Below are 11,778 nucleotides of genomic sequence, written 5' to 3' on the forward strand. Positions count from 1 at the left end.
GAAGATTGTTAGCAACAAATTTTTAATAACAGGCCAACTTCTCCCCTGTAACCAGCACAATCTTTGGTTACTTCCCCATTCACCAAGCAAAATAAAAGAATGTAAAACATGTAATATTAATGTTAATAAAATATAGTCCTGAGGATAAATCAACTAGAAAACCAAAATAGTTCCAAGGCCTAAATTAACCATGTCTCTACTTCCCTGCTGTTGTGGATAACAGAAGATTGATGATATATGGTTAAGCAAAGTTTCCCTATGTGGAGTTTATGTATATACTGACACAGCTTTCTTCATTTTCAGCATAACTATTTAGTGACCCCCAAAATATAAGAATTAAAATCCGTAATTTTAAAAAGTAACATTCCAATTTATTTCTACTATACAGCATATTTGCTCTCCTAAGCAATTTTAAAACACTGTGTAAAAACATGTCTCTTCACTTGGTAACTACTGTGTCATTTCATATAATTTGTTGACTATTCTGAACATATTTGATAAAACAAGAATTCAACATAACACCAAACAATCATTTTGCCAAGCTGCCAGCCAGAGAAAAACACACATCTCTCAGTCCAAAAAAATAGCTACCACTCAGTTTCTTCTACTAGTCATAATGATAAAATATCAGAAAAAAATTAACATGCTTTTGTATATTATTCTTACCTAAGATATGCTTTTGTAAAGGATCATGAGAAACAAGTTTACTATAAAATCAATAATAAAACAGCCTACATTTAAAAACAACAAAAATCCTATCAAGATTTCTTCAAGACCCACAATCCTTGATAATTATTCTTAACTGTTAATACATTAAATGTCAAATCTCATTGCAACAAACAGGGCTGTATCAAAATCTGGGGTCTAAGCCCCAGTCTGGCCAACTTATTTCAAGTATCAGTCAATAAAACAAAATTACAACTCTTGAACAGCTTACAGAAGTCATTCTATAAGTGTATCAATAGTACTTGATGACTATGGATTATCTTTTTGCTAATAACTAAATAGTCCTAAGAGTCAGAAAATATGGGTGGAAGTCCAAGCTCTGAAATTAAATAACTTTTAGCCCATCAAATAACCTGTATTGTGTGCCTCAGTTTCTGTATCTGTAAAGTAGAGATAATAATACTTGGAGTAAGCATGTTTGTTATAAACAAAATACTTTGTATATGCTCTATAGAAGTGTAAGCTATGTATTCCACAATTTGGTACACTACAATAAACGAATCAAAGTTTTCTGGACTAAATAAAATTCAGAAGTACTCATATCAATGTTTTAAGTTTATTGCATTTTAAAAGTCATTACAATTTCATGATGGAGAAAAAATAGGTGTGTGTCATTTAATCATCTCTTACTACATTTTTTATGTGGGAGATAGGAGACAAGTCCATTCAGGACTTTTGCCTATAACCCCTACAACTAAGGGAGGCTGAGAGCTGGTAGGTCACTTCAGTTCCAGGTTGTGGGCTGCAAAAAGGGCTAAAGTCTTCCTTTAGATTGAGTGTCTTCAGTAAATCAACACTAATAATGGTGAGCAGGCTGCCTAAGACAGAGAGAACCAAACCAGGTTGGAAAAACCAAGATTAAAGCTTCCCAACCTATCAGCAACAGGATACCTACCTATTCCTGTATCTCCAGGAGATACTTCTGTATCTACTGAGATAGGGAGACCTCAGTCCCCTCCTCCAAAAAATCAAGTCCATTCAGTATCACATAAAATAAAAGGCAACTAACAAAATGAACTTTCATGATCGAAAGGAATAACCTAACAAAGCAAAGGTAGGTAATTGTTCATTTCTCAGTAGTACAAAGAGTCCTAATTATTTTTTATCCTTCTAGTTGATCATTATTTTTTTTGTTCCTCATAATAAAGGAGAGAAAACATTCTACTTGATATTGCGCTCAAATAGGACTGTGGAAAGACTTTATTTCACAACTAAAGCCACAAAATCTGTCAACCTTTTAATTTTCTCACCTTAGTACTGAAGCAAAGATGTATTTTCACTGTCATGCAATACATACTACCATGCAAATATACTTAGAATTTTAAAATATTTTTAAAGTTCAGATAAATTCATATTCTTGGAAATTTCTTAAAATCAACTCAAAGTAGACAAGACTTTAGCCCCAAGACTAAAGGACTTGGCTGGTTTAGATGGAGAATGGTGAAAATATACTAACACACAAAGTAACCATGCCTGTAAGAAAATCAAGTGTCCCTTTCAAGACAAGTTTTAAATTTCTAAGATGATGATTTTCTATTAATAAGGCCAAGAAGCACTTGGGATCACAGGATTTTAGCAACAGAAAGACTTGGAGATGATTTGATCCAACCCATCATTTTAAAGATAAGGGAACTTAAATTAAAGCTCAGAAATATGAAGCATAAAGGCAGCATAGTAAAGGAGATAGAGCACTGGATATACACAGAAGACAGGGTGTTAAAAGCCTGGTTTCCAACACTTAAAATAACTTTGTGGCCATGGATGGGCAAGTTATTTAGCTTCTCTAAGCCTCATTTTGCTCGTCAAGATAATAATACTTATATACTCTCTACCTCTCAGAGTGAAAGGGAAAGACTTGTAAAACTTAAATTACTTAAAATACTGCTAAGTGGCACAGTGGATAGAACACTAGCCCTGGATTCAGGAGGACTTGAGTTCAAATATGGCCTCAGACACTTGACACTAGCTGTGTGACCCTGGGCAAGTCACTTAACCCTCATTGCCCCACAAAAAAAAATATGTGTATGTGTGTGTGTGTGTGTGTGTACATATATGTGTGTATATATGTATATATGTACATATATTAGAGAGAGAGAGAGAGAGTGTGTGTGTGTGTGTGTTTGTGTGCGTGTGTATTTGGGGGCAGCTAGGTGACGCAGTGGATAGAGCACCACCGGCCCTGGAGTCAGGAGGACCTGAGCTCAAATCCGGCCTCAGACACTTAACACTTACTAACTGTGGGACCCTAGGCAAGCCTCACCAAAAAACATATTTATTTATTTATTTATTTATTTGACTTGAGATGCCAAAGGTCACACAAGTGAGTGACTGAGTTAGGAGTAGAAATCAGGCCGGCTGACTGTGAACCCAATACTCTTCACATACTAACACACTTAGACAAAATTTCACTCCCAGCCTCCTCCAGACATATTCAGTAATCTTATCTATAAAGTGAAAGTTTTCTAAAAATATAGAAAACCAAAAAAATCACTTATTTGTTTTTCAAAGTATATACATTAAGTACACATCTTTCAGAGAATGTACCTTTTTAGTAGTGGAAGATGAACTTGTTCAAGAAAAAAGAGAACCAAAAACATTCTAGAAGCCAATCTGAATTCTCCAGGAAACAAGAAAAAAAAAGATGGGACTGAAATAAGGATCCTTTACTAAAATGATGTTTTCAATCCCCTACATGCAACTATTGTAAAAATTAATGTGCTGAAATGATCTTCAAAGAAGGAAGATGATCAAATACAAAATTTCATGAAGACTAAATATAACCCTAATTTTGCAACTTAATATGGAAAAAGAAAAGATACAAATAGCTTATCAACTATGAATGCCAAAGGGATGTATTTATCAGTTTACAGGTAAATTATCACTTAATACTATCCTATTATCATTATTATTATAAGGTAATATTAACTATTGCCTTAGAGTGCATTATCAATCTCTAAAACTAGCTCAGAAATTTTCTTCCGAAAATACATAAATTCTTTAATTGTCAGACAAGTCCTTACTATTTATGAACATGATATTAAAGTCCTGAATTCTGAAAATGACTTAAAATCAGAAATTTTTCTGAACCTTTCAGGGAGAAAAAGTCATTCTGCTGCCCAAAAATCTAGCATTCCATTATACCGTTTCTCTGTGTTAACCCAAATAGCTTAATACTTTCAAATTATCAACAGAACTTTTAGAATATCACTGTTATATGATATAGAAAAACTAAATTGTCTACTCAGGTTATTCTGCATTACTAACAGGAAGACTTACATTAATATAGCATTTAACTTTATTATCCCATACTTTTATCTAGTTGACATCTAGGGTGGTACTATTCCACTAAGGTCTTGCTTTCACTCTAACCATTCTCCATTTATGCCTTTTTTCCCCATGCCACAAAATAATACCCAGAGTCAATTGTTTTGGTTCTTAAGAGAGTCCCAAAGGGGTTTGTATAACAGTTCTTCAAGGGGGAGATAGGAAGAAAATAGCTACAATAATAAGAGAAAAGAAAGGGAAAATGGTGAGGGGGAAGGAGAGGCACAGTCTCTACAGTATTTTGCATTATGGTTTAGAATGAAACTTTTCTTTATCCTTAAGAAAATTTTATTCAAGAAATTCACTATCAAAAATATTAAGATGGGGGGCAGCTAGGTGGCGCAGTGAATAGAGCACTGGCCTTGGAGTCAGGAGGACCTGAGTTCAAATCCAGCCTCAGATACTTAACACTTACTAGCTGTGTGACCCTAGGCAAGTCACTTAACCCCAATTGCCTCACCAAAAAAAAAAAATTAATTAAAAAAAAAAATATTAAGATGACTCTCAAGTACTACCTCATGTCAAAGATATCTTCAATCCAAATTTCCTAGACTGTCATCCTATATGATCAGTTTTTCAGTGACCAGAATGCACATAAAAACCCTACCCTCAACTTGAAATTTTTTTTCATGTCCAAATTCTGTCAACTCAGCATTTAATAGTGTTGAAGTGATACAAAAAAGTGTAAATAAGGGGCAACTAGATGGCGCAGTGGATAGAGCACCAGCCCTGGATTCAGGAGGACCTAAGTTCAAATCCGGCCTCAGACACTTAACACTTACTAGCTGTGTGACCCTGGGCAAGTCACTTAACCCCAATTGTCTCACCAAAAAAAAAAAAAAAGTAAATATTTCTTGCTCAACCATATGAATGAGTCCTACCTACCAAGTTAAACTTTGCAAGGACTACTAAGCAATATCAAATCAATATCTCATATAGTACTTTAAGATTTACAAAACAATTAACTTAGCAACAACCCAATGAGGTAGGTAGTAGAATTATCATATCCATTTTACAACTGAAGAAAGTCTGGCTCAGAAAAGTTAAGTGACTTGCCTAAGGTTCTTCAGCCAACAATATAACAACCAGAAATCAAAGCCGTATCCTGTGAGACTCTAAATGCTCTCTCAGCAATACAACAATTTAGGAAAAAGGAGATGGCAAAAAAAGGCACTCAAATCATATAAACTTGGTTAATGGAACATTTCCCTTGAAAAGAACACTCACGATAATTCAATTCGATATACAATTATTAAGAGTTTCCACCATATGGAAGGGACCACCTGAGGTGCTGGGGATACAAAGAGGAAAAATGACAGAGTCTCTGTCCTCAAGGACCATACAGTCTTCAATAATGACCTTTTAAGACTATTCATTTCCCTGCTTAGTGGTCCTGCTGGTTCCTGGAACGTGAAGCTCAGTCAGGATCATAATTTAGAGGCCTTGTCCTCAGCTGTGCATTACCTTGAGCAAACTACAAAAACAAATCTTTAAAAACATTGATTCTACACATTTTTTGGTGTCTCAGTTTCTTCATCTGTAAAATACCTAGAGCAGGATGTAGTGGAATGAGTTAGAAGAAAAAAAAACAAACAGGTTTCTGGTCCCAGTTTGTCACTAGTTAGCTAAGAGACCTTGGGTAAGCAGCTGCTCTAAATCTCAGTTTCCTCAACTATAAAATGAGGACATTGAATAAGATAATCCATAAAGTCTCTTCTAACTTTATAGCCTTTGGGTTCTAAAGATTCTCTCTTGTACTAACTCATAGGATAAACACCACTTTTATTTGATCTGTATATAGTTTCTTTTGTTAATATTAATAATAATAACACATGGAGCAGCTAGGTGGTGCAGTGGATAAAGCACTGGCCCTGGATTCAGGAGAACCTGAGTTGAAATCCGGCCTCAGACACTTGACACTTACTAGCTGTCAAGTCACTTAACCCCAATTGCCTAAACAAAAAAAAAAAAGGAAATAAAGAAAACCAACTGTCTGATGTGCTCATGGTTATGACAAGTCACCGACGGCTAAACTTCCCCCATAAAAAATAATAACACAAATATATTGAAACATAGAATGAAAAATTAACATGAACAAACTACAAATTACTTCCACATATGGATCATTCAGTGGCAATAGCAATGTTCAAGATTTCCTTCATCTAAATTTTGCCATTATTCTTCAAATCTGACCATGCTTCTTACAGGTGAAAAGTTCTTATTCCATTGAAATATGGAATGAAATATTTCAATTCTTTGCTCACCCTGAATTTTTACTACATATTCAACATGTGTTCAAATGATGTATAACTATAATAATATGAATGGATATTTAACATTTCCATTTTTTGACTCAACTAGATTGACTTTTGAGGCTAAAAGCAGTAAAAATAAGGTAAAAATAACGGTACCGTTTCAAAGTGTATGGGGAAAGTGAACCATAAATGGATTTTGAAAATTCTATCAGAGTTAAATGGAACGGTTAAAACAAATTCTGCTTAGATTAATCAACAAAACAACCTTTGGATTGCTTTTTAAAAACCTGCACATGGTGGGCCATAACACCTAGCACTAATTTAGGTCAAATCACAGATATTTTTATACTCATTCAGTTTTGTTTTATTTTGTTTTGGGTTTTTTTGCGGGGCAATGGGGGTTAAGTGACTTGCCCAGGGTCACACAGCTAGTAAGTGTCAAGTGTCTGAGGCTAGATTTGAACGCAGGTACTCCTGAATCCAGGGCCAGTCCTTTATCCACTGCGCCACCTAGCTGCCCCTACTCATTCAGTTTTTCACTTGATCCTAGAGGTAGTCTCCAAGGTTTTAAGTAAAATGAAACTTTTTATACTAATTTGTGTCATGTGTAAATTCTAAAAGTAGATTTCATTTTGTAGAGCTAACAATCTAGAAAATAAATGAAACATACATACAGTTAAGGAAACACGTTCAAATCATCCCTACATTGTTATCCTTGAAATTTTTTTTTTTTTAGTGAGGCAATTGGGGTTAAGTGACTTGCCCAGGGTCACACAGCTAGTAAGTGTTAAGTGTCTGAGGCAGGATCTGAACTCAGGTACTCCTGACTCCAGGGCCAGTGCTCTATCCACTGCGCCACCTAGCTGCCCCTATCCTTGAAATTTTCACAAACAGAATTTACTCAAAGAAGATATACTTTCAGTTACTCTGTTGTGAAATGCAAAAAAGTCTATACTAAAAAAAACACATTTCCATTGCATCTCCAAATCACTAGTATATTTAAGTACCTCATGTACTACAAATAAATTAAAACAGGATTTTGAAAAATCTTACACGGTAGCAAAATCCACAATAAAGGGAGCAAAACACTTACTAAGACTGACATTGAAAACCACAGTATGACCAAAAGGCAAAATTTCCTTAGATATTACTCCTCTTTGCCATGAGAGTCAGTCACAATTTCAGTATAAGCATGACACTCAGCACAGGTTTCAGATTTAGAATTCCTTCACTCTCTGATATCCAATGATTAGCAGCTCATCTTCCAGATCAAAACAGATCCAAGGAACTACATCTCAGAAGTTTTAAAGTTTTGTTTTCCTTTTTAATGACAATCTAACTACCCAAGAAAATGGGCATTTTTAGGGAGAATATTATCATCATTACTCCCCAACTGATTCATAACAATATATTTCCAAATATAAGAAAAATTATTATCTATTAATGATCCCACATAGAACTTACCCAAGGGAAACAAAACACAGGCTTGATAACTGCAAAAGGATCCCAGATCCCAATGTTACACAAAAATACACTTGGCCAGTTATGTGTACTTGCATCCTTATGTGTATTTGCATTTTTTATCAGCTATAAAAGGATGCTAATGCATGACACTTACCTTATCCTTTTCATGAGGAAGGAGAGACACAGGAGGTAGACAGGAAAGAGACTCACAACTCTCTTTCCCATCCACACTGGCCGCTTTAGTGTTGAGCCTATAAAGAGGTCCATCTTTAAGTAGTCTGCCGTGGCCAACGGCACGTTTGACAGCCAATCGTAACTGCTGGTGAAAGACAGAGGCAGCACTGCCCCCAAACAATGCAGACACATCTTTCTGACCTTTCAAAAAACGTTCGATGTTCTTCAAGGTTGAACCGCTGGACTCGGCCAAGCCTTCAACTGCCCGTTTGATAAGTTTATTCCAATCCACATTTTGTTTGCCATCCAACTTTCCATGGTTCCGAGGTTTAGGAAGTGCTATTCGCCCAGGATTATCAGGATCTTTGTAGGAATTGAGTCCTTTATTTGAGACTTTTAAAATTGTTCCATCTTTAACACTCAATTCCAATTGTTCTAAAACAGTTTTCCGGTCCAAACCATGGGACGAAGACACTGCATTGCATATCCTCTCTTCTGAAGGACGCTGTTTTTGCTTCTTCACTTTTTTAATCGCCTCCAAAATCCACTCCGTATACAGCGGGTTAGCGAGTTTTACCATGGTGAAGAATTCTGTATATCCATAGAGTCGTTATCCCTTATCCTGATGCTGAATATGTTTCACACCATGGAAAAAAAGATTCTCGGAGGCTGGGAACCAGTTAACCATAGCATACAGTTTTCTGGCCTGAATCCCTTCTCCTTTCACAAACAAGAACACTTTTCTGCTTCTACTTTAAAAACCAAACCAATCTAATATTTGAAATGTCTGCATACTTCCCAATAGATCCCTAAAGAGTACTGCAGAAACAGGTTTTCCTCAAAAGGTGTAAGAAATCAGATCATCTCACAGCTCCTTTTGATGTCCAGACTCACGAGAAAAATGTGTACTTTACACCTGAAAGAAAATCAAAGTGTCAGTTTTCTATCAGTCTGTCCAAAAGGTACAAATATATGTAAACAGATAGGTATCAAGTATTTAATAAGCACCTATGTGCCTAGTACAGTGTTGATATATTATGTTTCTAGTCAAAATGTTGCAAATCAATCCTGTACACCAACAAAAAGGCAGTAACAATTTGGAAATAATCATTGAATATGGGGTTCTGTGAGGGGTGCCAGCTATGCTATCTTCTACAACCCCCTGCTCACCAGTCTGTGAATTGCAACTGAGCTGCTCCTTGATATCTTCCCCCAAGAAAACATTCGATACTTCAGCAAATGGACAGATTTAGTAGAAAGAATCCTGCAATGAAATCAACAGTGAATCTTCCATCTCCAAAAAAATTCCAGAATTTTTAAACTGGTTATATCACTCAATCAATGCATAGTCAAACTTTTAAAACTTTGCTACTTCACACATTAGAAGAAACAGGAAACATGATTTATACGAAACAAGTTCAAATCTTGTTTCAAGTACAATACTATTATGTGTCCTAAACGGAAGCAACAACACTGAATACAACTTAGCTAAAGTAATAAAAGTCAAGACAAAAAACATTTTTAGTACTTCCGAATGCTTAAAATACTTTACAAGTAGTTGTTTAATTTATTCTAAACTTCTATAAAAACTCAGAAACTATGAACCATCAGTTAGACATGACCTAATAGCTATCTAAAGGGAAAGATTATCACCTAGTCTGCAGGTAAAATTCAGAAATGTTAAGTCCAGGATCAAAGAAATGTCAGTGATAAGGCTGGGGAATAACCTCCATGTCAACTGTAGAGCACAGAAAAAATTTAATGACGGGTTTGAACATATAATAAGAGAGAAAGAAGTCATACAAATATGACTTCAAGACTCCCAGGCTACTGTCCAGACCAGAACATGCCCTAGACTAACAGATTAAAACACACCAATATTGCCTCTACTGAGTCAAATTCTATGTTATTCTTTTCTTGCTAATAATTTTGGAAATTGTAAAAATAATACATTTTAAATCTACATTGGCATCCCCTAAAAGAAAAGTTTTTACTTAAAGCTGAGGCTTAAAGTATTAGTATTAGTGTCTCATCAAACACTTAGAAATTACACTGTAAATGTAAACAGAAAAAAGTGTCCTCAGCAACTATTTTTAATTAAAACATTAAAGTAAAAAGGAGACAAATGATTACCTCCAAAAGACAAAGTACTGACATACATATAAGAAGAAAAGGTATTCAATTCTTCTCAACCCACCAAGGTATTGTTTTGGGGGGGGGGGCCGCGGGGGAGGCTGAGAGACATGCTTCTCATTTCGGTGAGGCAAAAAAAATAATAATACAACAGGAATCAGCCCAGTAAATTTGATCATAAAGAAGCTTTAGATTGATGTTAAGAAACTGGGAATTCACCGGCTCCAACTATGCAGGTAAGCAAAAGAATGACAACTACTCAGATCTTCCTACAAGGGTTTCCTTTCGTTTCCATGCCTTCTGGATGCCGAGTGTCTCCAAACTTGATGCCCATACATCTCCAAGTACCGCACTTCACCTGGAAGAGCATCACCACTCACAGTCCCGCCCCGCTAACCCCCCCTTTTTAAAGAAAGAGGGAAGGACAACTTTACAAACTTTAAATGACAAGCCCTGCTACTTGCTAACGAGTCATTTCGCCCTTCCCATCAGGTCAAAACAGAAACAGAAGAGTAAGTTAACAATGAAATCACGTGGAGCAGCATCCCCCATTCCCCAACACCTCCGGTGCTCCGGATCCCCGCGCCCGCCCGGGAGCCCGGCAGCGCCTCTCGGGGCAGGGCATGCCCGGGCTTCCGGGAGGGTCTGACAGGTCGGACAGTTCCCCTCGGAGCTCGAGCTCGGCGTTGACAGGCAGCCCCTGCCCGCCGCCCCCGCCGCCCGCCCGCCCGGACGGGGACTGACAGCCCGACAGACACCACAACACACGTGCTGCCTCCTCCGCACCACAACAGCCGCCCGCCTGTCACCCGCCCCCCGCTGCCCGGCCCCTGTCCCCGGACAATCCCGGCCGCGCCGGGCACCGGCCGCCGAGCCGCGGACAGGGAAGCCCGGGGCTGAGTCGGCTGGCGGGAGGCGGGAGAAGGCGGAGGCAAGGCCAGCGGAGAGGGATCCCCGAGCTAGCCCGGCCCAGCCTGCGGCTCCGAGGCCTGCGCCGCCCGCCCGTCCGCCCGCTCGCTCGATCGCCCGCTCGCTCGCTCCCTTCCCCCGGGCCTGGGGCCGGGACCCGGGCCCGGCCGGCGGGTGGCAGGGCGGAGGGCCCGAGCAACGCGGGACCGGGGTCGGGGCCTGGACCGGGTGCAGGCAGCCCGGCGCGCGGAGGAGCGGCTGGGGAAGCCGGGAGCCGGCTCGGCGCGAGGGGGCGGCCGTGGCGCCCCGGCCCGAGGCCTGGCGCAGAGCAGCGGGAGGCGGCGCAGGCCGCGGCGGGGCCTGCAGCCGCCCGCGGACCCCGAGGGGCGGCCAGGTGGGTCCCGAGGCGGCTCAGCCGCGGACTCGGCGGCGGGAGGCGGCACCGGGTGGCTCCACAGCTACTTACCGAGGCGGTGAAGAGCCTGGATCCCGGGGCCCCGGGCCGGACGGCGGAGATGCCCCAAACTGACACGGCCGCCATCTTGGAGACAGTGAGCTTGGGGCGGGGGGAGGGGAGGCGGGGCGGCGGAACAGCCGCGGGGGGAGGGGGACGGTCGCGAGGGAACGGCGGTCGTGGAGGGGACGGGGGGCGGGGGTAGAGAGTGGGAAGAGCCGGAAAGGCGCGGAGGGGGAGGAGGGAGGAAGGGTGAGCGCTAGAGGGGGGGAGAGGCCGGGGAGCCGGAAGAGCCGGGAGGGCGAAGGCGCCTCGCAGGGGGAAGGGCCAGAGGGCGGG

At 39.9% G+C, this 11,778-nt stretch overlaps 1 protein-coding gene across 5 annotated transcripts in view; it reads right to left on the minus strand.

Annotated features, from left to right (window-relative positions):
- KAT6A (lysine acetyltransferase 6A) overlaps window positions 1–11,543 on the minus strand; it is a 149,734-nt gene extending 138,191 nt beyond the window's left edge. For 4 of the 5 annotated variants that reach the window (XM_043980974.1, XM_043980973.1, XM_043980972.1 and 1 more), the window contains exons 1-3: window positions 11,452–11,543; window positions 9,114–9,207; window positions 7,924–8,859 (exon numbers count right to left, since the gene is read on the minus strand). In XM_043980974.1, coding sequence (XP_043836909.1) covers window positions 7,924–8,523 — 600 coding nt within the window. In that variant the 5' untranslated portion in view covers window positions 8,524–8,859; window positions 9,114–9,207; window positions 11,452–11,543. The remainder of the gene's footprint in view (window positions 1–7,923; window positions 8,860–9,113; window positions 9,208–11,451) is intronic. The other variant, XM_043980971.1, reaches the window with a different exon arrangement.
- Between the last annotated feature and the right edge of the window lie 235 nt (window positions 11,544–11,778).

The sequence above is a fragment of the Dromiciops gliroides genome, chromosome 2, assembly GCF_019393635.1.
Source record: "Dromiciops gliroides isolate mDroGli1 chromosome 2, mDroGli1.pri, whole genome shotgun sequence".
NCBI classification, from domain to species: Eukaryota; Metazoa; Chordata; class Mammalia; order Microbiotheria; family Microbiotheriidae; genus Dromiciops; species Dromiciops gliroides.